The sequence below is a fragment of the Chelonia mydas genome, chromosome 15 (assembly GCF_015237465.2).
Source record: "Chelonia mydas isolate rCheMyd1 chromosome 15, rCheMyd1.pri.v2, whole genome shotgun sequence".
Taxonomy (NCBI): domain Eukaryota; kingdom Metazoa; phylum Chordata; order Testudines; family Cheloniidae; genus Chelonia; species Chelonia mydas.
Window position 1 is genome coordinate 13,859,799 of NC_057856.1, and position 27,632 is coordinate 13,887,430.

At 51.9% G+C, this 27,632-nt stretch overlaps 6 protein-coding genes and 1 gene segment (V, D, J or C); all 7 read left to right on the forward strand.

Annotated features, from left to right (window-relative positions):
- Positions 1-27,632, forward strand: part of LOC102937026 (immunoglobulin lambda-1 light chain) — a 537,592-nt gene that overhangs the window by 236,666 nt on the left and 273,294 nt on the right. For 2 of the 28 annotated variants that reach the window (XM_043529627.1, XM_043529625.1), the window contains exon 1: positions 21,481-21,541. The exons of 20 other annotated variants lie outside the window; for them this stretch is intronic. In XM_043529627.1, coding sequence (XP_043385562.1) covers positions 21,496-21,541 — 46 coding nt within the window. In that variant the 5' untranslated portion in view covers positions 21,481-21,495. Of the gene's footprint in view, positions 1-5,520; positions 5,602-5,716; positions 6,030-17,978; positions 18,086-18,200; positions 18,511-21,396; positions 21,542-21,656; positions 21,958-27,632 lie in introns of those variants that run through there. 6 more of the 28 variants (XM_043529635.1, XM_043529660.1, XM_043529626.1 and 3 more) reach the window with 6 other exon arrangements.
- The window catches only part of LOC102941305 (immunoglobulin lambda variable 3-21), a 550,568-nt gene that overhangs the window by 228,798 nt on the left and 294,138 nt on the right, over positions 1-27,632 (forward strand). The window lies entirely within an intron of this gene.
- Positions 1-27,632, forward strand: part of LOC122461352 (immunoglobulin lambda-1 light chain-like) — a 567,620-nt gene that overhangs the window by 217,353 nt on the left and 322,635 nt on the right. The window lies entirely within an intron of this gene.
- The window catches only part of LOC102941083 (immunoglobulin lambda-1 light chain), a 389,283-nt gene that overhangs the window by 96,185 nt on the left and 265,466 nt on the right, over positions 1-27,632 (forward strand). For 2 of the 6 annotated variants that reach the window (XM_043529664.1, XM_043529663.1), the window contains exon 1: positions 1,988-2,056. The exons of 3 other annotated variants lie outside the window; for them this stretch is intronic. In XM_043529664.1, coding sequence (XP_043385599.1) covers positions 2,011-2,056 — 46 coding nt within the window. In that variant the 5' untranslated portion in view covers positions 1,988-2,010. Of the gene's footprint in view, positions 1-1,971; positions 2,057-2,171; positions 2,473-27,632 lie in introns of those variants that run through there. One more of the 6 variants, XM_043529662.1, reaches the window with a different exon arrangement.
- The window catches only part of LOC122463057 (immunoglobulin lambda-1 light chain-like), a 375,063-nt gene that overhangs the window by 61,116 nt on the left and 286,315 nt on the right, over positions 1-27,632 (forward strand). The gene's annotated exons all lie outside the window — the stretch shown is intronic.
- The window catches only part of LOC102935130 (immunoglobulin lambda-1 light chain-like), a 376,593-nt gene that overhangs the window by 40,382 nt on the left and 308,579 nt on the right, over positions 1-27,632 (forward strand). The window lies entirely within an intron of this gene.
- LOC119563806 overlaps positions 12,857-27,632 on the forward strand; it is a 331,177-nt gene continuing 316,401 nt past the window's right edge. Inside the window, 2 exon segments of the V gene segment in view lie at positions 12,857-13,010; positions 13,126-13,426. Of these exon segments, the coding sequence occupies positions 12,965-13,010; positions 13,126-13,426 (347 nt within the window).

The window sequence follows — 27,632 nt, forward strand, 5'->3', positions numbered from 1 at the left end:
TAAACAAGACACATAAGGGGCTTCCCCTGGTGGGGTCATTGAGAGCAACCGAGTAGTAAAGACCCCGCCACTTGCCCCAGTCCTGCAATAGGCGTATCTGACAAGTCACGGGAGTTCCCAAGTCCAAGCTGTTCCTAAAGTAAATATGAGCCCAGAAGGACTAATTGGAGGGACACAATAACACGCAGCCACACTCACAAACTGTAAACTGGGCTGTAGGTTGCTGGGACCTGTCATGAATCTCTCCTTAAACTCCAGAGACTGGAGAGAATAAAAGGGGATTTGAGATGCACCTGGATATTTCCCCATCTACGCCTCGCAGATGGGTGACATAGTTCAGTTATGACTGGGCAGCGGGGGCGCTGTCTCCCTGCACTTGTATCAGGAATTGTTTACAAAGGAATAAAGTAACTGTTCAATAGACTTTTGTCTTCAAGAGTCTGGTGCACAGACCAAGGTCTTTGAACAGCTGCGTCCTTTCAGATCCCTCATTCAGACCAAGTGGTGGGGGAGGAGTTAGACACATAATCAGAGGCAGTCAAATGTACTGATTTAGTTGTAGATTTAGGAGCCACTTATTGTAATTGCTGGGTATTTATTTGCAATGAGGTTTTTTTAATTACAATTCAATTAACTGATATTACATTTAATGCTCATATTACAAAATGTCCTTCAGAGGTGGCTGCATCACTGTGATTATTACGTATCTGTATTACTATAGCCCCTGGGAGGACAGGTCATGGCCCAGATTCCCTTTGTGCCGGGCTCTGTACAAACACAGAACACAAAGACGGTCCTGGCTAAGGAGCGAACAATCTCAGTGTGAGACAAGAGACATCAGGGGGCCACAGACTGGCCTGTGGGAGCAGAAGGCAGCAATGAGACAATCCTGGCAGCAGGATGGGAAGGGACCCAGCACACCCACGGCCTCACTGCTGGCAACTTGTTTGTAGGCATCATGGCAAAGTAGAGCTGGAGGGAGGGTGGAAGGAGGGGAATGAGTTAGTTCTGGGGGTGTTTCCAGGGGGTGCGTCCACGCGTGAGGGGTAGCGTGGGGGAAGCAGTGACCGCTCTCCACATGTATGTGATAGAAAATATCTGTGTGCCCAGCGATGCAAAGCTCGTCCATTGTTCTCTACAGACGTCTTCCGTCAGACGTGCTGCGCTAACGACTCCTCCCAGCAGCCCCGTAACGGCCGTTCACAGAGTAAAGGCCAAATTCAGAGCTGAGCACCCCTCGCTGTACCCACAGGGAACTGACATCCCCGTCTGCTCACGTAAAGGGATTTATAAGCACAAATATGTAGCTTGGCACCTTTATAAATCTGCCCCGTCCTCCTCTGGCTCCAGATATGGAGGCTCTTGCTTTAGCTCTCGAGTTCTCCTGTTCAGTCCCTGGTGAGAATCTAGATGACAATCGCTACAAAGTGTTTGGCACCGAGTAACATTTATACGTTTGCTTCCATGCAGATAGTCTGTCGGCAGCAACTGCAGCTAAGAAATTATTTGGTCAGAGAGACAAAGTAGTGACCAGATTTACTCTGCTACATGCGGAGCTTGTAAACATGTGATTCCCCATAACTAAAAATACACATTTCTCCCAGGTCTAGCTCCCTGCACAGGCAGTTAGAGAGAACTTGTCAGTCTGCGTCATAGCACCATCTGCTTGTTCCAAATATTATTCAAGACGTAGGTTAAAGTAAAGCCTTTGTATTAAATTAATAATAGCAAAACCCTGTTTCAATTTGAACTTGAAATAATACATGAAATTGTACAATTTTATGGGGGGGGTTACTTTTTAAGGAAAAAACGAGGATAAATTTGAAACGTGAGTGTCTATGCACTTGTTAATAGTCAGGATTTAGATTTTCAAAAGCCCTGCAGCCAATGAACAGGGAGGAGATTTGCATGAAGGGACCGTTTTTCAGTGCTGGGGGTTTAAGAGAGATTTTGGAGGGTTCCAGCCACAGACCCGTTTACCTCAGGAAGCCGAGCTCGTCTGGATCCACCATGGCCTGGGCTCCTCTGCTCCTCGCGCTGCTCACTTACTGCTCAGGTGAGGGGATTGTTTGCTTCAGTGACAAGAACATTAAAGGAACTTGCCGGGGAGGAGGTTTGTCTGTGAGGATCCGGAGTCCTTGTGCTGAGTGTGTTTGTCCTGTTGATTTCAGGGGTCAGTTCGCAGCCCGTGGTGACTCAGGAGCCCTCGATGTTGGTGGCCCCAGGAGGGGCTGTCACCCTGTCCTGCAGCCTGAGCACTGGAGCCGTCACCACCAGCAACTATCCAGCCTGGTTCCAGCAGAAACCTGGCTCTGCCCCTCGGCTGCTTATATATGAAACTAATAAGAGACCCTCCGGGATCCCTGCCCGGTTCTCGGGGTCCATATCCGGTAACAACGCTGCCCTGACCATCACCGGTGACCAGGCAGAGGATGAGGCTGACTATTACTGTATTGTATGGACTGGTAGCGTGAATCACAGTGATCCAGCCAGATGGGGAACTGAGACAAAAACCTCCCCTGTCTTCTCCCCGTGGTCCCCTCCAGCCTGGGCTCAGCACTGGCTGCACAGTTTGGGTCCTGCCTGCAATAGATGAGACCCTAATAGCTCCTCCTTAGGAATTTGAGCCACCAGACCTTGAAATCAGCTGGTGGTTCTGCTCCACCCACTGCCCATTCACTCCCTCTGAAGGGTTGGCCGCTCCTATGCTCTCTGCTTGGTCTGTCTAGTATCCGTAGCTTTTGCTGCCTTACTGATCCCTGTGTTACCGAGCCGGCACTTCCTGGTTCAAAATAGGAGCTGACGGAAACATGTTCCTTCGGTAAAGAGACATGTCTCCCCTAACACAGTTCCCCTGTGTTACCTCACCAGCTGGAGAATACCTGGAATGGCCTGAAAGTGAGAGGAAAGATTTATGAGATCAGTTTATGCTTCCCCGTTCCCATTCCTGGATGAAGTGTCCTGTTATAGGACGTATCAGAAAATAGATTATATCACAATCCCATTTGTCTTAGCCAAAAGTTAGACCTGCAGCCCTGTCTCAGGCTTCGGGGGGGACACACATAGGGTTGCCAGGTGTCCAGTTTTTGACAGCTAAGCAGGGCTAAGGCAGACTCCCTACCTGCCATGACTCCACACAGCTCCTAAAAGCAGCAGCATGTCCCCCCCACTCTGGCTCCAACGTGTAAGGGGCAGCAGGGGGGCTCTGCATGCTGCCCCAACCTGAAGCACCAGCTCTGCAGCTCCCATTGGCTGGGAATGGTGGCCAATGGGAGCTGCGGGGGCGGCGCCTGCGGAAGGGGCAGCGTGAAGGGCCCCCTGGCCACGCGTCCGCATAGAAGCCAGAGGGGGGGACATACCGCTGCTTCTGGGAGCTACTTGAGGTAAGCGCCTGTACCACTGACCCTCTCCCATGCCCCAGCCCTGATTCCCAGCCCTGATCCCCCTCCTGCCCTCTGAACCCCTCGGTCCCAGACCAGAACATCCTCCTACACCCCAACCCCCTCATCCTCAGCCCCACCCCAGAGCCCCCACCCGCACCCTGAACCACTCATTTCTGGCCCCACCCCAGAACCCACCCCAGCCGGAGCCCTCACCGCCTCATACATCCCAACCCACTGTCTCAGCCTGGAGCCCCCTTCCGCACTCTGAACTCCTTATTTCTGGCCCCACTCTGGAGTCCTCATGCCCTCCTGCATCCCAACCCCCTGAACCAGCCCAGTGAATGTGAGTGAGTGAGGGTCGGGAGTGTGAGCAAGAGATGGAGGGGGGCATATAGTGAGCTGGGGTGGGGCCTCAGAAGAGGGGCGGGGCAGGGGGCTGGGCAAGGGTGTTCGGTTTTGTGTGAGTAGAAAGTTGGCAACCCTAGACACACAGGGTGGCAGCAGAGCTTGAGAAAGCTGGGGACACAGGTCAAGACCATCTTGGGTCACAGACCCCCACTAATAACCCTGGTGCAGCCCGTGAGACCTGGGAATTTCCCAGCTAATTTTCCCACTGTCTCACAGGCCCCGTGGTGCTGACACAGATCCATTCTCCCGTAGCTCAGGGAGTCGGGCCTGGGTTTAGCTGCAAACCTTTCAGCCCCGCGTTACCCAGCAGGAAGAAGCAAAGCAGGGCCCCTAACCCCGTTTGAACGTGCCCCTGGCTGTCTGCTGTGCAGCGTGGAGGGCGGCCCAGAGCCCAGCAGAATGCAGGTTTCGGCAGGAAGGGAGGAGTTCTGGAGGGACGGGAATGGTGCCATCAGCTGCTTCAGCCCTTGGTTTCCCCGGATGATCATTGTCGAATCAGGCAGAATTTTTCTTCTTTCCATGCCAAAGCGCAGCAGTGAGGGCAGCTGCCAGGCCCTGAGCACCAGGCCTGTGCTCCCCAAACAGGGTTATAAATTGCCAGGAGCCCAGATCCCAGGGGACTAGAGATCCTGGTCACACAAGGCAGCCTTGGGGTTAGAGACAATTCTTATAAACCGCTGAGCTCTGCAGCTTAGAGTGCCTGCTGAGAACCGCTGTAAATGTGACCTTCCCCACCAGGGGGAGCTCTTCATCCATAATGTCCATTGTCCAGGCCAGAGAAGAATAAGGCTACCAACAGCTGGGACACAGAGGCCTCTCTGGGCTTCTTGGGCGTGTTCACCTGTGTCCTATACAAACAAATCTCCGATTTTCTATAGTGTGAAACCAGCCTCACGCATCCCCCTGACCTCTGCACTCCAGGGTCCGTCCACTCCCCAACCTGCTTGAGATTCCAGGCTCCCTCCCCTCCTTTTTGGTTTGGGGAAAGGGGCAGACGGGGTGGGCAGCAGGCAAGCCGGTGCAGATGGGGCGTGTGCCCAGAGCAGGTACGAAGCTAAGAGCCCAGTGACTTTTGCAGCAACAATTTAACTGAAAGTTCTCCTGGGACCCAGCACGTGTCATTCTCGGGGGTGACACTGACCTGTCCCTGTGTCGGGATCTGAACAGAGATCAGAGCAGGAACACGAGCTCCCAGCAAGAATTTTTCCAGATGGGACCCCATCAACTTCCCTCTTCCCGTCCCATCTCCACCTACTTCCCCAGGTGTCAGTCACCAGAGCTGTATCCTGTGCCCTAGAGTCTGAACCAGTCAGTCCAGGGCATCCCCACAGGACACGCAGGAGAGGCATGTGACTGCTTTACCCAGGGTTACTGGGACCAGAATCACTCCCTGCTAATTCAGTACCAGTGTCTGCATGCAGGGGAGGGGGTGGTTATGAAATCCCATCGTAATCCATGTGCTCCGTGGAGGTAAATGAGTGACGGCACGTTTTCCAGTCGGAGCTCTCCGCACTGGTATCACATTGGCTTCCTCGGAGCAAAGGATAAAGCAGAGGGGTCTTTCTTACTTCTGTCATATGGGACGTTAGAGAGCGATTCTGCCCAGGCAATCTGCAGGGCTCAGCTTCGATATGATATAACCAGCATCAGGCAGATTTGCATGAAGGGGCTGTTCTCTAGCGCTGGGGGTTTAAGAGACAATATGAGGGTCACAGCCACAGAGCCATTGGTGTCGGAAAGCCGAGCTCGTCTGGATTCCCCACCATGGCCTGGGCCCCTCTGCTCCTCGCGCTGCTCACTTACTGCTCAGGTGAGGGGATTGTTTGCTTTAGTGACCAAAATATGAAGGACACTTGCAGGGGAGGAGGTTTGTCTGTGAGGATCCGGAATCCTTGTGCTGAATGTGTTTGTAATGTTGATTTCAGGGGTCAGTTCGCAGCCCGTGGTGACTCAGGAGCCCTCGATGTCGGTGGCCCCAGGAGGGGCTGTCACTCTGTCCTGCAGCCTGAGCACTGGAGCCGTCACCACCAGCAACTATCCCTCCTGGTACCAGCAGAAACAAGGCTCTGCCCCTCGGATGCTTATATATGAAACTAATAAGAGACCCTCCGGGATCCCTGACCGGTTCTCGGGGTCCATCTCCGGTAACAACGCTGCCCTGACCATCACCGGTGTCCAGGCAGAGGATGAGGCTGACTATTACTGTGCTGTGTATACGGGTAGCAGTAGTAGTAGGTCTCACAATGATCTAGGCAGATGGGGAACTGATACAAAAACCTCCCGTCTCTTCCCCTGTCTTCTCCTCCAGCCTGGGCTCTGCACTGGCTGCTCAGTTTGGTTTCTACCTGCAGGACAGGAGACCCTGATTGCTCCTTCTAAGGAATTTCAGCCTCTAGCTGTCAGCAGGGGGCGCTGCTCCACCCACTCCCCACTCACTCTGTCTGGGGGAGACGGCAGCTGCGCGGTCTCTACAAGGAGCAGCTTTTCCAGCTTTCTAGATCCCTGGGTTACAGACCCACCACTGCCTGGTTCCCACGGGGAGCAGACGGCCACAAGCTCCTTGGGTAAAGAGACACGTCTCCCCGAACATAGTTCCCCCGTGTTATCCCACAAGCTGGACAACGCCCTGAATGGCCTGAAAGTTAGAGGAAATGTAGGAAAGACCTCTCAGATCCCTTCGTCCATTCCAGTTGCCAGGGCTGGATGAAGTGTCCAGACACAGGGTGTATCAGATAATAGATGATATCAAAATCTCTCCTCCCTAGAACCTCCTCCCTAGCCCCATCCCAGCTGCTTGGCAGCTTCCTCGGTCCCCTCCAGAAGTTCACTAGTGCCTCCATGGCCCTGCTCCTCCCGGCCCCTGCAGTTCAGCAAGCCACAGGCCCGTGGCCATGTCTAGTTCCCCGTGGGCCAGTCTCGGGGCTCAGGTACCGCGGGGATGGGTGCGGCATAAGAACCTCAATAGAAAAGTTCATCTGCTGGCCGCAGAGTCAGAGTCCCACAGCGGGAAAGGCCGGGGCTGTCCTAGCCAAAGCAGGAGTGTTGGTGGCTGTGTCCCAAAGCTCCCCCTCCTCCCTGACCCCTGTCCTCCAGAGCCTGGCCTGACACGACTGTCCTCCCCCAATGCCCTGCCCCCTGCTCTGAGCAGGGTTAGGTGACCCGGGGTTAAAACACTGTCTACACTAGGGCTCCCATTACTGCCCGCATCCATGGGGTGTAACGGCAGGAGATTTCCCGAGGAACATTAGTGTAGACACAGGGGACTAGTTCTCCTCCCATTTCTCTCTGCTCCCTCAGCGATGTCTCCTCCCGCCTCCCCCTCTCTAGGGGACTCCACAGGGCTCTGGCCTCGTCCCTGCCTCTTCCCCTTGCCCCCATATTCCCTGGGTTTGTGATCCCCCCACCCCCATTGCCTCACACATCCTTTCTGTGCTCGGAACTCACAAATCTCCCTCCCCACGAGTGATGTATCTCCCTCCAGCCAGCACAATGCACGTGGCTGTCTCTGACTCTTGGCTTGGGCAGCTCATTGCCAGCTCCAGCTACGCACAGCCAAGCCCAAACTTCTCATTGTAACTCTTCAGCCCTCTCCATTTCCTGCTTCTCCAATGCCAGTGACCATGTGAGGGTCATTGCGGACTCCTGCTTCCCACACCACCACCTCCTACTCCTCCGCTCATTCAGCCTCATCAAATCTCGCCACCTCTTCCTCCGCGGCATAGAGACAATCAGACGCTTCCTGCCTGTCCTGGAGCAACCTGCAGGGAAGCTGGAGGGGGGAGCTCAGGCTGCAGGAGGAAGAGTTTGGAGGAGGCACCGGGAGGCTAGTCTGTGTGCACATGATTGGAATGTCAGCAGCAGCTGCAGCGTCTCTGTGACCAGTTCTGTGAGTGAAGAGCCAGTTTAATTTTGGAAACATGGAGTCCCCCAAGGGCTTTTGAAACTATTTCAGGAGTTGTCAGGAGCAGAGTGACACTTTCCCTCTCCCGAGGGGCTGCGCCACTTATGGAACAGGAACAGGATCATTTTTATATCCTGACCCAGACAGAGCCCTGCCACCTGCCCCTGTCAGGGGAGGCTGGACTTTGGGCAGGTGCCCAGAGCAGCAGCCAGTGAACAAGGAGCAGATTTGCATGAAGGGGCCGTTCTCCAGTGCTGGGGGTTTAAGAGAGAATCGGAGGGTCCCAGCCACAGACCCATTTGCCTCAGGAAGCCGAGCTCGTCTGGATCCACCATGGCCTGGGCCCCTCTGCTCCTCGCGCTGCTCACTTACTGCTCAGGTGCTGTGCGGGGGAGGGTTGAACACACGCTGTGCTTTAGGAAGCTCTCTTTTCCAGTTTTCCCCGTTTCCCATTTCTCGCCCTTCATTCTGTTGCAGTGTGTAACCAAACGATGATAATCAGTTCATTCCTGTCCTTGTTCCAGGGGCCAGCTCGCAGCCCACGCTGACCCAGCCGCCTTCAGACTCCGTGTCCCCGGGAACCACTGGGAAACTCTCCTGCACTCTGAGCAGTCAGCACAGCAGCTGCGACATTGGATGGTATTAACAAAGAGACGGCCAGGCCCCTCGGTTCCTTTGGTCCGGCTCTAGCACCAAAGGAGACGGGGTCCTAGATCGATTCACTGTTTCCAGCTCCGGAGCCATTCGCTATTTAACCATCACCAACCTCCAGCCAGAGGATGAGGCGATGTATTACTGTGGTACAGATTATGGCAGTGGTAGCAGCTCTGGGTAACTCACCATGACACAGTCAGATGGGGAGCTGAGACAAGAACCTCCCCTCACCCAGGCTGTGCAGAACTGGGTCCCACACCCTATGCAGAGCTTTGCATTTTACTTTCAACTGATCAGCTGATTATTGGGCACTGAGAATTCCAGCTGCCCACAGTCGGAGAGGGAAGGTCTCCTCCCGTCCCTCTTCACAGCCTTTGCAGAGGGCCAAAGCAGCTTTTACGTGTTGCTTCCTTACTTGGCCTCTGCAGGCTGCATAGACAGCTCTTCCCCCGCTCTCAGCCCCCTAGAGCTCTCTTCCCAACGTCTCAACAGTCAGGAACAGTTCTCCCTCCTCGGTGATAAATAACAAGTCAAGGGCTAAGGGTTACAAGTAATGTGAATCCATCTCAGCTGAAGGAATGCTATCCACTGGTGTATTCAGCCATACACTTGACAAAACCTTCTCCGCTCTGATTCCCTGAGATGGGCTTTCCCTTCCGCACACAGTGTTGGATCTCCCTGTAAACACAGAGCTGGGTCCCAGAGACCAATTAATGACCAGGAGAAATCACAGCAGAGGTTACTGCCTGCACTGATAGTCGTCTCTAAGCCAGCCCCGTTCTCCCACCCACCACAATTGGTGGCCCACGGTCTCTCTTCAGAGTTTAGTAAGAGAACAACAGTGAAGTCCGGGCTCTCTCTACATGTGAAATAGTAGCACAGGAGGGGAGTTGAAGGGACGTATTAACACAGAGCCTCATTCATAAGACAAACTGAGCTGTCTGTAGCTGGGAACGACAGGGAATCGCTCCTTAAACTCCAGAGATGGAAAGAAAATACGAATGAGATTTGGGAGGTACTTGGATTTTCCCCATCTACTCTTCTGCAGCTCAGTGATGGGGATCAGTTACGACTGGGGCACCAGAGGGCGACGTCTTCCGGCATTTGCACTGTGAACTGTCCACACTGGAATTAAGTAACTGATACATATTTATTTTCACCTGTGTGTGCACCAGACTGTGGTGTTCAAACAGCTGCTTCCTTTCCAATCCCTGGTGCAGACAGATTGGGCGGGGTTGGGGTGAGATAGAACATTGAAAGAACCCAGATGCATTGAGTTAGGTTGTAGATTTATAAATAACCAGTCTGGTGTAGCTGCTGGACACTGAATTATGAAGATTTTTTTAACACGTACATTTAATGTCAGTTTGTGCAACCAAAAGTTGCCCAGGAATATTTTGCAGAGGTGGCTGCACTGCAGGGGTGGGTGACGTAATCCTTGCCCATGTATATCTCTTATAAAACGTCTCTCTGTGTAGCAATGCTGAGCTCTTCTGCCTTGCTCTAGGGAGACTAAGAAGTTTACAGATTGTTTCTGGTATACGATCAGCTGCTACAAAAGGACCACGCCAAGATCTCACAGTCAGTTCATCAGAACTTGTACCACTCGCTGAGACAGGCCCATCTGGTGACTCTAATAACACCACCACTGGTGTAAGTGAAATGGCCGTGAAAAGGGAACTCCCCTGTCACCCAGAGCGAACCCAGGGGAGTCTGATGGCTGAGGAGCAGGTTCTGCTGGTCAGTCTCTGTCGGGAAATAGCGTGTAATTGTCGCCCCCTGCTGGGGTGGCTGGAGCACTGTGAGACACCAACCTTTTTCCTGGGACAGTAGATGGGAGCCAGGTGGACCGCGACACAGAGACAGGCGCCGAGCGTCAGCTACTAGGTCTTGTGGATTCTAGCACCTGGTGGGTCCCAAGAACTGCCCTGAAATCCACCTCCAGTGTCACACTCCTCCCAGCCCCTCTACGTCACACTTCACAAACCACCCGCCCGTCCGCCATAGAACCGCCCTCCCTTCCGCTAGGCCTCGCGGCTGCTCAGCGGACTCATCGCCCTGGGCTTTGTTCTCCCAGCCGGCAGCCTGCAGCACTGAATTCAGAACAAACCCCAGGCGTCCCGGGACCTTCCACCCCTAACTGTTAACAAATGAAGGTTCTCTCTCTTCCCTAACTGGGGGAGGCTACAATCAATGTCCCACTGCTGGTGAGGGCCTGGGGAAACAAGGAATCCACACCCATGGCAACTTATAGAAAAAATGCCAGTCTGGCTTGATAGAGACCTGATACAAACCTGAGCAAATCAGCAACTGGACTCGTCCCTTTCGAGATTGTCCCTGTCAGTTATTGTGTTTGGGGCCTCTTAGCCTACATCATATGAGGTAGAGTCCAGGAGGTGAGTTGGAGGGACACAATAACACGCAGCCTGAATCACAAATGGCAAACTGGGCTGTGTGTAGCTGGGACCTGGAATGAATCTCTCCTTAAACTCCAGAGATTGAAGAGAAATCAATGGGATGTGAGAAGCAGCTGGATTTCCCCAGGCGATGTTGTGCAGGTATAACTCTGGGCACCAGAGCCTGGAGAGAACAAAATGTGTTTTGAGATGCACCTGGATTTTCCTCAACAACTGTTCTGCAGAGGGGTGACATGATTCAGTTATGACTGGGCACCAGGGGGCGCTGTCTCCCTGCACTTGTGTCATGAACTGTTTATCCCAGAATAAAGTAACTGTTCAATACACATTTGTTCCTTAAGAGTCTGGTGCACAGACCGTGGCGTTTGAACAGCTGCGTCCTTTCAGACCCCTCATTCAGACCACGTGGTGGGGGAGGAGGAGAGACAGGAGGTCCAAGGCATCCAAATGTACTGATTTGCTTTGTAGATTCATGAACCACTTCTCAACGGAATTGCTGGGTATTTCTTTCCAAAGTGTGTTTTTCATTCCATGTAATTTAACAGACGTTCCATTTAATGCGGAACACCTCTGCAAAATGTTGCCCAGGAATGTCCTTCAGAGGTGGCTGCATCACTGTGATTGTTACTTGCCTGTGTTACTGTAGCTCCTGGGAGGACAGGTCATGGCCCAGGTCTCCGTTGTGCTAGGCACTGTACAAACACAGAACGCAAAGACAGTCCCTGCTAAGGAGCGAACAATCTCAGTATGAGACAAGGAACAACAGGGGGCGACAGAGCGGGCTGTGGGTGGCAGAAGGCAGCAATGAGACAATCCTGGCAGCGGGATGGGAAGGGACCCGGCACACCCACGGCCTCACTGCTGGCAATTTGTTTGAAGGCATCATGGCAAAGAAGAGCTGGAAGGAGGGTGGAAGGAGGGGAATGAGTTAGTTCTGGGCGTGTTTCCAGGGGGTGCGTCCACGCGTCAGGGGCCGTGTGGGGGAAGCCGGCCCAGCTGCACGGCAGTGTTGGGGGCAGTGACCCCTCTCCATGGGCATGTGATAGAAAATAGCTGTGTGCCCAGCGATGCAAAGCTCGTCCATTGCTCTCCACACGTCAGACGTGCTGCGCTAATGTGACGCTAACGACTCCTCCCAGCAGCCCCGTAACGGCCGTTCACAGAGTAAAGGCCAAATTCAGAGCTGAGCACCCCCAGCTGTACCCACAGGGAACTGACATCCCCTTCGGCCCGCCCACTGGATTTGGCCCAGTGAGTCTGACTTGGCGGGAATGATCCAAGTTTGTTTCTCTCTCACTGTGAGGAGGAAGGAAGACAGGGGAGAAGATAGAAAAGCCAGGGACAAGAGGCCACAGGGACGTGTTGTAGCATCACCCTCCATTCAGTGGGGATCACGCTTCCTCATCTGTCCAGAACACAGCATAGATACCAAGCAGAGGACTTAAGACCTGATTTGTAAAGGGATTTAGAGTCCTAAAGATGTAAGTAGGGACCTTTAAAAAACTGCCCCTTAGTCCTTTGGCTCAGGATATAGAGGCTCCTGCTTTAGCTCCACAGTGCTCCTGTTCAATCCCTGGGGATAACCCATATAACAGTCACTACAGAGTGTTTGGCACCATGTGATATTTACGTTTCCATCCATGCAGATAGTTGCAACTGCTGCCTACGGACTAAGATATTAAGTGGTCAGAGAGACAAAGTAGTGACCAGATTTACTCTGCTACATGCGCAGCTCGTCAAACTGTGATTCCCCAAATCTAAAAATAAACATTTCTCCCAGGTCTAGCTCCCTGCACAGGCAGTTAGAGAGAACTTGTCAGTCTGTGAGATAGCACCATCTGGTTGTGTTAAACATTATTTAGGGAGTATGTTAAAGTAAGGACCCATTATAATCAGTGATACTACCAAAATCTGTTTCAATTTGATCCTGTAATAATAGTTGAAAATATACAAATTTATAGGGAGGTACTTTTTTTTCCCTAAAAATCTTACTTAAAATGAAGCCAAAACTGGAAGTTAAATTTGAAATGTGAGTGTCTTTGTATTTGTTAAAACTCAGGATTAAAAAACCTGCAGCCAATGTACAGGGAGCAGATTTGCATGAAGGGGCCGCTCTACAGCGCTGGGGGTTTAAAAGAGGTTTTGGAAGGTCCCATCAGAGACCCGTTTGCCTCAGGAAGCCGAGCTCATCTGGATCCACCATGGCCTGGGCCCCTCTGCTCCTCGCGCTGCTCACTTACTGCTCAGGTGAGGGAATTGTTTCATTTAGTGACCAAAATATGAAGGACACTTGCAGGGGAGGAGGTTTGTCTGTGAGGATCCAGAGTCCTTGTGCTGAATGTGTTTGTATTGTTGATTTCAGGGGTCAGTTCGCAGCCCGTGGTGACTCAGGAGCCCTCGGTGTCGGTGGCCCCAGGAGGGGCTGTCACTCTGTCCTGCAGCCTGAGCACTGGAGCCGTCACCACCAGCAACTATCCAGGCTGGTACCAGCAGAAACCTGGCTCTGCTCCTCAGACGCTTATATACAACACCAATAGCAGACCCTCCGGGATCCCTGCCCGGTTCTCGGGGTCCATATCCGGTAACAAGGCTGCCCTGACCATCACCGGTGTCCAGGCAGAGGACGAGGCTGACTATTACTGTGCTGTGTGGGCTAGTAGTGCGAATCACAGTGATCCAGCCAGATGGGGAACTGAGACAAAAACCTCCCCTGTCTTCATCCCCTCCAGCCTGGGCTCTGCACTGTCTGCACAGTTTGCTTCCTGTCTTCAATACATGAGACCCTGATGGCTTCTTCTTTGGAATTTCAACCACTTGCTGTCAGCAGGGGGCGCTGCTCCACCCACTCCCCATTCACTCTCTCTTGGGGAGATGGCAGCACCTCTTATGCTTTCAACTCAGTCTCTTTATTAGGAGCAGCTTATCCAGCTTTCTAGATCCCCGGGTTACAGACCCACTACTGCCTGGTTCCCACGGGGAGCAGACGGCCACAAGCTCCTTGGGTAAAGAGACACGTCTCCCCGAACATAGTTCCCCCGTGTTATCCCACGAGCTGGACAACACCCTGAATGGCCTGGAAGTTAGAGGAAATGTAGGAAAGACCTCTCCGATCCCTTCGTCCATTCCAGTTGCCAGGGCTGGATGAAGTGTCCAGACACAGGGTGTATCAGATAATAGATGATATCAAAATCCCTCCTCCCTGGAACCTCCTCCCTGGCCCCATCCCAGCTGCTTGGCAGCTTCCTCGGTCCCCTCCAGAAGTTCATTAGTGCCTCCATGGCCCTGCTCCTCCCGGCCCCTGCAGTCCAGCAAGCCACAGGCCCGTGGCCATGTCTAGTTCCCCATGGGCCAGTCTTGGTGCTCAGGTACCGCAGGGATGGGTGCGGCATAAGAACCTCAATAGAAAAGTTCATCTGCTGGCTGTAGAGTCAGTGTCCTGCTGCGAGAAAGGCCGGGGCTGTCCTAGCCAAAGCAGGAGTGATGGTGGCTGTGTCCCAAAGCTCCCCCTCCTCCCTGACCCCCATCCTCTAGAGCCTGGCCTGACACGACTGCCCTCCCCCACAGCCCTGCCCTCTCCTCTGAGCAGGGTTAGGTGACCCGGGGTTAAAACACTGTCTACACTAGGGCTCCCATTACTGCTTACACCCGTGGGGTGTAAAGGCAGGAGATTTCCCGAGGAACATTAGTGTAGACACAGGGGACTAGTTCTCCTCCCATTTCTCTCTGCTCCCTCAGCGATTGTCTCCTCCCCTCGTCCCTCTCTCTGGGAGACTCCACAGGGCTCTGGCCTTGTCCCTGCCTCTTCCCCCTCCCCCATCCCCCATTCCCTGGGTATGTGACCCTCCCACCCCCATTGCCTCACACATCATTTCTGTGCTCCGGACTCACAAATCTCCCTCCCCGTGCGTGACTCGTCCCCCTCCAGCCAGCACCATGCACGTGGCTGTCTCTGACTCTTGGCTCAGGCGGCTCAGTGCCAGCTCCAGCTACTCACAGACAAGCCCAAACTTCTCATTGTAACTCTTCAGCCCTCTCCATTTCCTTCCTTTGTGTCCAGGCTGACCTGCTCCTGCCCAGTTCTGCTGCAGCCGACACATCCAGACCTGTCTCCCATCCCCTCTTTGGTTTTGCCAGTGACACTAGCCCCAGCTCTGACACCTGTCTCCGAGCCGACACCCTGCTGCCCTCAATCTAGGTCTGCAATGATTTCCCAGGCTCCTTTCCCACCCTCTCCTGTGTGTCCCCCAACGCGACTTGACCCTCTCTGTCTGGGCCCAGCCGGGAGGGGTTTCCCTGAATGCTTTGCCATGTTCACACCACGTCCACCCCTGTGCCCAGAAAGGACAGACAAATTCTCCCATAATGCACTGGGAAAGAGGGAACAGAGCAGCGTGAAGGCCCAGGGGACGTGCCCCAGACGTCTCAGCACCGCACACTGTGACTGCAGCGCCAGGGCGGATGCAGCAGCTCAGCCTAGGCTCGCAGTGCGTCCAGTGTTACTTTGCACCGTGTCTGTTCTCAGCCAGGAGCTCCTGGAGTACAGATCCCTGGAGCTAACTGTGCAGTGCAGAGCCACCGGAGGGGAGGCTCTTCAAAGGGGAGAGTGTCTCTGTATCCGGGACCCGTTCAGCAGCAAGCCCATTGCCACCGATAAACGAGTAGTAAATATTACTGATTGCTCAGCCAGAGCCCCTCATCTCTGGGGCTCTGTGCATTCCAGTCTGCCGGTAAAAAGAAACCCAGTCCTCCCCTGCTTCTGCACAGAGGGTGATTTATACAGAGGGGTCTCCCTGTGCCTCTGCCCCTCTCATAGTGGGAGGGAGGTGCCAGCAGCAGCCAGGGAGCAGACTTGCATGTAGGGGCCGATCTCCACCTCTGGGGGTTTAAACAGAAGGGAAAGTAAGCCGGTACGTTCCTGTACGGCGTACTGGCAAGAGCTGGTGCACCGTACTGGGGTGGATCGGCTTCCGCAGGAGCAATTTAAAGGGCCTGCGGCTACGAGCAGCAGCTGCAGCCCCCGGCCCTTTAAATTGCTGCCGGAGCCCTGAGGTAGCGGCAGCGGGGCTTGGGCAGCAATTTAAAGGGCCCGGGGCGGTAGCAGCGGCCGAGCCCTGGGCCCTTTACATCGTCCCCGGAGTAAATGTCAGGCGGGCTTGATGGAGACCTGATACAAACCTGAGCAAATCAGCAACTGGACTCGTCCCTTTCGAGATTGTCCCTGTCAGTTATTGTGTTTGGGGCCTCTTAGCCTACATCATATGAGGTAGAGTCCAGGAGGTGAGTTGGAGGGACACAATAACACGCAGCCTGAATCACAAATGGCAAACTGAGCTGTGTGTAGCTGGGACCTGGAATGAATCTCTCCTTAAACTCCAGAGATTGAAGAGAAATCAATAGGATGTGAGAAGCAGCTGGATTTCCCCAGGCGATGTTGTGCAGGTATAACTCTGGGCACCAGAGCCTGGAGAGAACAAAATGTGATTTGAGATGCACTTGGATTTTCCCCAACTACTGTTCTGCAGAGGGGTGACATGATTCAGTTCTGACTGGGCACCGGGAGGTGCTGTCTCCCTGCACTTGTATCATGAACTGTTTATCCCAGAATAAAGTAACCGTTCAATACACATTTGTTCCTTAAGAGTCTGGTGCACAGACCGTGGCGTTTGAACAGCTGCGTCCTTTCAGACCACTCATTCAGACCAAGTGGTGGGGGAGGAGGAGAGACAGGAGGTCCGAGGCACCCAAATGTACGGATTTACTTTGTAGATTCGTGAACCACTTCTCAATGGAATTGCTGGGTATTTCTTTCCAAAGTGTGTTTTTCATTCCATGTAATTTAACAGACATTCCATTTAATGCTGAACACCTCTGCAAAATGTTGCCCAGGAATGTCCTTCAGAGGTGGCTGCATCACTGTGATTGTTACTTTTCTGTATTACTGTAGCCCCTGGGAGGACAGGTCATGTCCCAGGCCCCCGTTGTGCTGGGCGCTGTACAAACACAGAACGCAAAGACTGTCCCTTCTATGGAGCGAAAAATCTCAGTATGAGACAAGGGACAACAGGGGGCGACAGACCGGCCCGTGGGTGGCAGAAGGCAGCAATGAGACAATCCTGGCAGCGGGATGGGAAGGGACCCAGCACACCCACGGCCTCACTGCTGCCAATTTGTTTGTAAGCATCATGGAAAAGGAGAGCTGGAAGGAGGGTGGAAGGAGGGGAATGAGTTAGTTCTGGGCGTGTTTCCAGGGGGTGCGTCCACACGTGAGGGGCAACGTGGGGGAAGCCGGCCCGGCTGCACTGCAGTGGTGGGGGCAGTGACCCCTCCCCATGTGCATGTGATAGAAAATATCTGTGTGCCCAGCGATGCAAAACTTGTCCATTGTCCTCCACACGTCAGAGGTGCTGCGCTAACGTTACACTAACGACTCCTCCCAGCAGCCCCGTAACGGCCGTTCACAGAGTAAAGGCCAAATTCAGAGCTGAGCACCCCCAACTGTACCCACAGGAACTGACATCCCCGTCTGCTCACGTAAAGGTTTTTAGATGCACAAAGATGTAGCTCGGCACCTTTTTAACTCTGCCCCGTCCTCCTTTGGCTCAAGATATAGAGACTCCTGCTTTAGCTCTCGAGTTCTCCTGTTCAGTCCCTGGTGAGAATCTACCTGACAATCGTTACAAAGTGTTTGGCACCATGTAATATTGATGTTTGCTTCCATGCAGATAGTCTGTCGGCAGCAGCTACAACTAAGAAATTGTTTGGTCAGAGAGACAAAGTAGTGACCAGATTATTCTGCTGCATGCGCAGCTTGTAAACATGTGATTCCCCATAACTAAAAATCCACATTTTCCTAGATCGAGCTCCCTGCACAGGCAGTTAGAGAGAACTTGGCAGTCTGTGCGCTGCACCATCTGCTTGTTCTAAATATTATTCAAGACGTAGGTTAAAGTAAAGCCCTTGTATTAAATTAATAATAGCAAAACCCTGTTTCAATTTGAACTTGAAATAATACATGAAAATGTACAATTTTATGGAGGGTTATTTTGTCAAGAAGAAAATGTATTTAAAATAAATTTGAGGTTAAATTTGAAACCTGACCATCTCTGTACTTGTTAATATCAGGATTTAGATTTTCAAAAGACCTGCAGCCAATGAACAGAGAGCGGATTTGCATGAAGGGGCTGTTCTCGGGCTCTGGGGGTTTAAGAGAGAATCGGAGGGTCCCAGCCACAGACCCGTTTGCCTCAGGAAGCCGAGCTCCTCTGGATTCCCCACCATGGCCTGGGCCCCTCTACTCCTCACACTGCTCACGTACTGCTCAGGTGAGGGGATTGTTTCCTTTAGTGACAAAAATATGAAGGACCTTTGCAGGGGAGGAGTTTTGTCTGTGAGGATCCAGAGTCCTTGTGCTGAGTGTGTTTGTAATGTTGATTTCAGGGGTCAGTTCGCAGCCCGTGGTGACTCAGGAGCCCTCGATGTCGGTGGTCCCAGGAGGGGCTGTCACTCTGTCCTGCAGCCTGAGCACTGGAGCCGTCACCACCAGCAACTATCCAGGCTGGTACCAGCAGAAAACTGGCTCTGCTCCGAAGCTGCTTATGTACCAGACTAACAACAGACCCTCCGGGATCCCTGCCCGGTTCTCGGGGTCCATATCCGGTAACAACGCTGCCCTGACCATCACCAGTGTCCAGGCAGAGGATGAGGCTGACTATTACTGTGCTGTGTATACGGGTAGCAGTGGTAGTATGTATCACAGTGATCTAGGCAGATGGGGAACTGAGACAAAAACCTCTCCTGTCTTCCCCTGTCTTCTACTCCAGCCTGGGCTCTGCACTGGCTGCACAATTTGTTTCCTTCCTGCAATACATAAGACATTAATTGCTCCTTCTTATGGATTTCAGCCACCCGTTGCCATCAGCAGGGGACGCTGCTCCACTGCTCCCCAATCACTCCCCCGGGGAGATGTCAGCTGCTCTTATGCTCTCTGCTCCGTCTCTCCAGCAGGAACAGCTTTTCGTGCCCTGTAGATCCCTGTGTTGCAGACCCACCACTACCGGGTTCAAACTGGGAGCAGACGGCCACATGGTCCTTGGGTAAAGAGACACGTCTCCCCTAAGCCAGTTCCCTTGTGTTACCCCACCAGCTGGACAACACCTTGAATGGCCTGGAAGATAAAAGAAAGACCTATCAGAACACTTAGTGCGTCCCCGTTCCCACGCCTGGATGAAGTGTCCAGATACAGGATGTATCAGATAATAGATTACAGCAAAATCCCATTTGTTCTTACCCAAAAGATACAGCAATGGGCTCTGGGGACTGTTCAGGGCTCTGGCCCGCAGTCCTGGCTCAGTCCTCGGAGACGCACACCCGGGGGCAGCAGGGCATAAGAAAGCTGAGGACACAGTTGAAAACAGTCTCAGGTCACAGACCCCCCCCACTCCTAACCCTGGTGACACAAAACCTGCCCGTGAGACCTGGGAATTTCCCAGCTAACTTTTCCACTGTCTCACAGGCCCCGTGGTGCTGACACAGATCCATTCTCCCGTAGCTCAGGGAGTCGGGCCTGGGTTTAGCTGCAAACCTTTCAGCCCTGCGTTACCCAGCAGGAAGAAGCAAAGCAGGGCCCCTAACCCCGTTTGAACGCGCCCCTGGCTGTCTGCTGTGCAGCGTGGAGGGCGGCCCAGAGCCCAGCAGAATGCAGGTTTCAGCAGGAAGGGAGGAGTTCTGGAGGGATGGGAATGGTGCCATCAGCTGCTTCAGCCCCTGGTTTCCCCGGATGATCATTGTCGAATCAGGCAGAATTTTTCTTCTTTCCATGCCAAAGCTCAGCAGTGAGGGCAGCTGCAGGCCCTGAGCACCAGGGCTGTGCTCGCCAAGCAGGGTTATAAATTGCCAGGAGCCCAGATCCCAGGGGACTAGAGATCCGGGTCACTCAAGGCAGCCTTGGGGTTAGAGACAATTCTTATAAACCGCTGAGCTCTGCAGCTTAGAGTGCCTGCTGGGAACTGCTGTAAATGTGACCTTCCCCGCCAGGGGGAGCTCTTCATCCATAATGTCCATTGTCCAGGCCAGAGAAGAATAAGGCTACAAACAGCTGGGCACAGAGGCCTCTCTGGGCTTCTTGGGAGTGTTCACCTGTGTCCTATACAAAAAAAATCTCCCATTTGCAATAGTGTGAAACCAGCCTCACGCATCCCCCTGCCCTCTGTACTCCAGGGTCCGTCTCCTCCCTAACCTGCTTCAGATTCCAGGCACCCCCCTCCCTACTGATTTGGGGGAAAGGGGAAGACAGGGGTGAGCAGCAGGCAAGCCGGTGCAGATGGGGCATGTGCCCAGAGCGGGTACGAAGCTAGAAGCCAAGTGACTTTTGCAGCAACAGTTTAATTCAACGTTCTCCTGGGACCCAGCACGTGTCATTCTCGGGGGTGACACTGACCTGTCCCTGTGCCGGGATCTGAACAGAGATCAGAGCAGGAACACGAGCTCCCAGCAAGAGTTTTTCCAGATGGGACCCCATCATCTTCCCTCCTTCCATCCTATCTCTAGCAAATACAACAAAAACACAAATCTAAGTTTAATACACTAAAGAGATTGTGTCTGAGTAGCAAATTCTCACCCTAACTGTTGATTTAGGCAGTTTGCAGAGATTCTTGAGGACAAGCTGCACTTGCTTGCAGCTTAAAATCCCAGGTATTCCTTTCACAGGCTAGAAATCCCTCTAGCCTGGGTTCAGCCCTTCTCCCCTAGTCCAGTCTTTGTTCCTCCGGTGTTTCCAGCAGTCTCCTGGGGTGGGGAGTCAGAGAAGAACCATGATGATGTCACTCCCCTGCCTTAAATAGCTTTTGAATATGGCAGGAACTCTTTGTCTCCAACTTTAGTTCCCACGCCTTGCAGTGGACAAACACTGGTATTCCAAGATGGAGTCCAGTACCAGGTGACTTGGTCACATAACCCCAAAGTGTCCTAGCAGCCATGAGTCAGAGGCTGTTTTAGTGTCCTCAGGAAGGTTCCCCAGTGAGCGATTAGTATCTTCTAAGGCCTATTGTTCTCCCTAACGGCCCTTCCCAGCCAGTCATGGAGACTGATTACATTTTTCCTAGTGGGCATTCCCCAGGTGTAAACGTATTTATAATACAGATATATAACCAATATTCCTAACTTCAGATTCAAAAATGATACATGCATACAAGTAGGATAATCATAGTCAGTAAATCAAAACCTTTTCAATGATATCTCATGTGCCTTATCTTGCACAAAATACCTCATAATTACGCCATACTCGGAGCATAATAATATTACAATTAAGAATAGGGGTGTAGTGCCACAGTTAATGGGACCACAAACGCTTCCTGCTAATTCAGTGCCTGTGAGCATGTGTGTGCGGGGGGCGGGCAGGGAGTTATGAAATCCCATCATAATCCACATGCTCCGTGCAGGTAGATGAGTGATGGCACATTTCCCAGTCGGAGCTCTCCACACTGAGTTCACGTTGGCTTTCCCTGAGCAAAGGATAAAGCAGAGGGGCCTTTCTTACTTCTGTCGTCTGGGACTTTAGAGAGCGATTCTGCCCAGGCAATCTCCAGGGCTCAGCTTCGATATGAGATACCACCAGCATCAGGCAGATTTGCATGAAGGGGCCGTTCCCCAGCTCTGGGAATTTAAGAGAGAATCAGAGGGTTTCAGCCACAGACCCGTTTGCCTCAGGAAGCCGAGCTCCTCTGGATTCGCCACCATGGCCTGGGCCCTTCTGCTCCTCACGCTGCTCACTTACTGCTCAGGTGAGGGAATTGTTTCCTTAAGTGACAAAAATATGAAGGACACTTGCAGGGGAGGAGGTTTGTCTGTGAGGATCCAGAGTCCTTGTGCTGAGTGTGTTTGTACTGTTGATTTCAGGGGTCAGTTCGCAGCCCGTGGTGACTCAGGAGCCCTCGATGTCGGTAGCCCCAGGAGGGGCTGTCACTCTGTCCTGCAGCCTGAGCACTGGAGCCATCACCACCAGCAACTATCCAGGCTGGCTCCAGCAGAAACCAGGCTCTGCTCCTCAGCAGCTTATATACAGCACCAATAGCAGACCCTCCGGGATCCCTGCCCGGTTCTCGGGGTCCCTATCCGGTAACAATGCTGCCCTGACCATCACCGGTGTCCAGGCAGAAGACGAGGCTGACTATTACCGTATTGTATGGACTGGTAGCGCGAATCACAGTGATCCAGCCAGATGGGGAACTGAGACAAAAACCTCCCTTGTCTTCATGCCCTGCTCCAGCCAGTGCTTTGCACGGGCTGCACAGTTTGGTTCCTGCCTGCAATTGATGAGACAACGATTGCTCCTCCTTAGACATTTCAGCCTCCCCTTGCTATCAGTGAGGGGGCACTGCTCCACGCAATGCCCATTCACTCCCCCTGGGAGAGACCATGAAGGAGCCGTTCTCCAGTGATGGGGGTTTAAGAGAGAATCGGAGGGTCCCAGCCACAGACCCATTTGCCTCAGGAAGCCGAGCTCGTCTGGATTCCCACCATGGCCTGGGCCCCTCTGCTCCTCACGCTGCTCACTTACTGCTCTGGTGCTCTGAGGGGTTCGGTTTTTCCCTTGGCTCCCTGCAGATCATGTTAACTGGGGATAAAGTCAGTGCTGAGTCTGTTTTACCCAGTGTTTTCTCCTGCTGTCTCAGATTCTCTCACCTGACTCAGCCACCTTCAGTGTCTCCAGGTCAAAACGCTCAACTCACCTGCTTAGGGAACAGCTTTGAAGACTATGGTGACACAACCAGAGCGGGGAGTGAGACACAAACAACCGTCTAGTGCAGAGAGCCTCTAGAACGGATGGTGCTCCTCATTTCTGAATAGCAAATGGGTGTCTGTCAGAGGATGGGGGGTGGAGGTTGCATTTTTAACGAGCCCCCAAATTTTCCCACGCCTATCTAGGTCCTATCCCCAGGGAAACCAGCTCTCATCTCTCTCCATCAGTTGTTTGCCAAACTTCTCTGTGGAGTAGAGTAATTCCGAGATCAAAGGCAGCTCCGTTTTCTTCTTGTTGAGCCCTTGCCAGGGGCAAATTGTGCCCTGCCTGCTACTTGCTTCTTGTTCTTTCTCTGATCTCCCACCTGCTCTGATATGGCCATGGAATGAAGCAAGCAATTCCCTAGTAACATTAGACACAGCCTGTGAAGCCATAGAAACCTTACCCCCTTCATGGGTTTCTAGAGCAATTAGTGGAATCTGTCCCTGCGAGAGACCCCTCCCCGTTCCCTATTCTGCACACTGGCTCTCTGGCCCAGCCGTGTAGTAGAAGACTCATGCCATATAATCATATAGTTCTTTTCTTAATTAGCCCCACAGCAGTGATGGTGCTTTAGATCCCATTAGCACCCTGATGTACTCTTGTCACATGATGTGTGACCCAAAGAACAGAGCAGAACTGAGCCAGGCTGATGCATGGGGAAAACGCAGGGAGAGACAGCCGCTATGGAGATTCACTTGTTACAATACCTAGACCCCCCAGTCGCCCCACAGAGGATCTGTTGCATTTCAATGTTCATGAACTTCCATTGGGCTCTAACCCCATCCATGCGCTTGGATGGGATTCATTCACATTTCAATTTCTTCTCCATGAACATTTCTGGTGGGGAGGGAGAGCAGGACAGGGGCTTGAAAGAGAGAAATGGCACAAACCAAACAGTCTTGAGAATGCATTGGCACAATGGTTCAGGATACAAGTCTGCACAGAGTTGTGTTGAACTCTTTGATTTCTCCCCTCCTAGTCATTACATTTCCAGCCATTCAGTCAAAGAGCAGAAGTCAAACCAGGTGACCAGACAGACAACAAATCAAATAAGGAATAGGCAAAGCCCATAGTTCAGGAGTGACCTGTGGGAGGCGACACATTCACAGAATGTGTTTGTTACACAAATCGGAACCACAATTGTGTGGATGATTTCTGAAGAGAAAAAAGGGATAAATGCACTGAACGAACAGGTTTCTCAGCACAAGCGACTCTCTAGAAGTTTGTGGGTTGATAATTATTTGTGTTTCTGTACAATAGAGTCCTTCTTTGTGTTATTTCCCCTGCTTTTCTCTGCCTCCTTGGTGTCACCGATGTGACAGTCTGGGATCCTTGAGGTTTTTCTTTTGAATCCCTGGGGCAATATATCTTCTGTGGGGCAATTGGGGGTCTAGGTATTGTGACGAGTGAATCTCCATTGCGGGTGTCTCTCCCTGGGTTTCCCCTGTGCATCAGCCTGGCTCAGTTCTGCTATGTTCTTTGGGTCACACACATCACGTGACAAGAATTCATCAGGGTGCTAATGGTATTTCAATTAAGAAAAGAACGATGTGATTATATGGCTCTGTCAAGGTTCCTTCCCCACTCCGAACTCTAGGGTACAGACGTGGGGACCCACATGAAAGACCCCCTAAGCTTATTCTTACCAGCTTAGGTTAAAAACTTCCCCAAGGTACAAACTTTGTCTTGTCCTTGAACAGTATGCTGCCACCACCAAGCGTTTTAAACAAAGAACAGGGAAAGAGCCCACTTGGAGACGTCTTCCCCTAAAATATCCCCCCAAGCCCTACACCCCCTTTCCTGGGGAAGGCTTGATAAGAATCCTCACCAATTGGTACAGGTGAACATAGACCCAAACCCTTGGATCTTAAGAACAATGAAAAATCAATCAGGTTCTTAAAAGAAGAATTTTAATTAAAGAAAAGGTAAAAGAATCACCTCTGTAAAATCAGGGTGGTAAATACCTTACAGGGTAATCAGATTCAAAACATAGAGAATCCCTCTTGGCAAAACCTTAAGTTACAAAAAGACACAAAAACAGGAATATACATTCCATCCAACACAGCTTATTTTACCAGCCATTAAACAAAAGGAAATCTAATGCATTTTCTAGCTAGATTACTTACTAATTTAACAGGAATTGGAAGGCTTGCATTTCTGATCTGTTCCCAGCAAAAGCATCACACAGACAGACAGACCCTTTGCTCCCCCAGCTCCAGTTTTGAAAGTATCTTGTCCCCTCATTGGTCATTTTGGGTCAGGTGCCAGTGAGGTTACCTTAGCTTCTTAACCCTTTACAGGTGAAAGGCTTTTGTCTCTGGCTGGGAGGGATTTTATAGCACTGTATTTAGAAAGGCGGTTACCCTTCCCTTTATATTTATGACAGGCTCATTAAGATATCTCTGCATGAGTCTTCTACTACGCGGCTGGGCCAGCTGTGGGGTCTGTCTTTATAAGCCAGGAGCTTGTCACTAAAGCTCTGTGTCTCCTCCCATGGGGCCAGCTCTGTGTGGTCACATGGCCGCTCAGCGGAGAGGAGATTAGCATAAGGGGTGGAGCTTGCATACTGCTTATTTAGCAGGTTCAGTACAAGGGGCAGATACTGCCAGGCATTCTCAGTGTGACCACCTTGGTTTCTTGCAGGAGACTGAAATCTCCTCACCATGCTCTGGGCTCCCCTCATCATCCTGCTGGGGACGTGGTGCACAGGTGAGAACAGGGGGGAAGGGAGAGGATTAAAAGAATCCTGTTCAGTCCCCTGCAAGGTGAGGTACCAGGGTCAGGTCTCCCTGAGCGCTAACACCTTTTACCGTTGTATCCCCAGCCTCCAGTGCCCAGCCTGTCCTGACTCAGCCGCCCTCCATGGCCGCATCCCCTGGACAGACAGGCAAAATCTCCTGTTCCATGGGCAGTGGGCTCACTGTGCAGAGCTATCCCCAGACCTGGCAGCAACAAGTGCCTGGCAGCCCTCCGCGATACCTGCTCTCTTACTATAGCCGTGTAAGCAGGGGCTCTGGGGTCCCCGAGCGATTCTCAGGGTCCAAGGAGAGCTCCAGCAACATCTGGTATTTGACCATCACCAATGTCCAGACAGAGGACGAGGCTGATTATTACTGTGCTGTGTGGTATGGCAGCGGGGGAGTGTCTCATCATGACACACCCACATGGCGAAGTGAGACAGAAAGATCCCCTGAGCAAATCACATCCTCCCCGGCCCGGGTCTGAGCTGGCAGCTGCCCCGGGTAGAGTGTAGGGCATGGGTACGACATTGCTCCTTTGTATCACAGGCTTGATGGCTTAACACTCACTAGTCCCTTTGCAAGGGGTCCTGCAAAGGTTTTCACTGGTTTTGATGCTGGTGGCGTCAGGCCCTTCTACCTTTTGCTTTGAGGTTTGCTGTCAAATGAACTCATAACATCTAAAAGTGAAGCTGAGTCACAGTCCCTGGGTTTCAGCTGGTTTTGTTTGGAAACCACAAATCTCCTGTGAGTTCACAGTAAATCTGTAATTCAATCCAGGGCTGCTCGGAAGTTTCACAGCCTTTTGATCAACCTGCTCTGAGTTTGTAAATCCAACCCCAGGGAAGATGAGAGTCTCTCCTGCCTGCAGACAGTTCACACATTCTGGAGTTCATTGAAAATTTCCTCTCCTCCCTGTCATGCAGAGGAAGAGCTATACCTGCTACCCACACACACCCTGCAGGGCAGCAGCTCTATGGGTTAAGATACAATATTCATAGTCGAAATGATGGCAGAAAAAATGATCACTGGAAATGTAACTTTAACCACTAGGGAGAGCTCTCCACCTATAACGTGCCCAAGATGAGAAAGTTCACCTTATCCATTGTAATACACTAACCCTGCTAGGATACCAAACTTTTTCTGGGTGATAGGGGCTTTTGTATATATACACTAAGATAGCTCATATTGATAAGATCAAGAAAGTATCTGACGGAATCATCATTATTATTATTCAAATGTTCTGCATTTTGTAGCCCTTTCCTTCCCCAAAGCCCTTTACATACCTTGGTGAATAAAATCTCACAACTCGAGCGGGTCCAAAATTTCCTGTTTTTCTGTCAGAAAGTCGTGTTTCATCGAAATGGAAACTTTCCACAGCAGTGTTTCAATGTCAACAAAAATGTAAGTGTGTTTTTTAAAAAAAGATCAACGTGGAGCACTTTGCATGATAATCTAAAACAGAAAAAAATCAAAATGGAAACAAGACAGTGTGATCCAAAGCCAAATTTGATGGGGAAATTTATGGGAAACTTTGAAACTCTTTGTTTTCGTTCCCGTTCAAAATGAGGCATCCAAGTCACCTCGTTATTGTCCCCATGGGGATCTCACTGCATGGGGTGTTGGGTGAGGAAGGAATGACCTTCAGCTTTCTGACCTCGGCAACATCCACTTCCTCTCTGATCCCAGCAAGGCACAACCCCCTTTCCTGTAAGAGGTGGTAGCACCCCACATTTAGACAGAGCAATGCCAGCCGGGCGCTTGCTCAGGTTACTAGAGGCATCAGGGCAGCTGCCTGGCGTCCATTTCTCTGATCCCAACTGATCAGCTATTTGTATTTTTAACACATCTAAATAAAGTCTAGGAGATGGCCCCTCAGGCTGCCAGGTGGTGTATAAATATTCTTGATCCGTTCCTGTGCCTGGGGCTGGTGATCTCTTCCCTTCCCTATCAGATGTATATTCCATGGTGTCCTGGTTGGTTACCTGCCATGTGAACAGAAGAAGAGCTAACCTCTCTCTGCCAGGGTTGATTATTTCTCACTGATTATGTTGGTCTTTTCCATGGCTGTTGCTGCTCTGTGTTTGTGGGCACATTCCCATTTCCCTGGGAGAAAGAGGAGGAATATCCCTGAGAAGAATCCCGCTGCCCCACGCCTTCCCACGACAGGCTGAGTGTGAGGTGGCTCATTCCTCTTTGCCATTAACCATTAACAATAACAATTAGCACTGATGAAGTACTTTTCATCGATAGATCTCAAACAACAAGGGGCTACGGTGCCACAGGGCCCCAATAAAAACTCCTAAGGAATACACTGACGCATGCAGCCTGCTGAGGGACCTGGAAATTGGA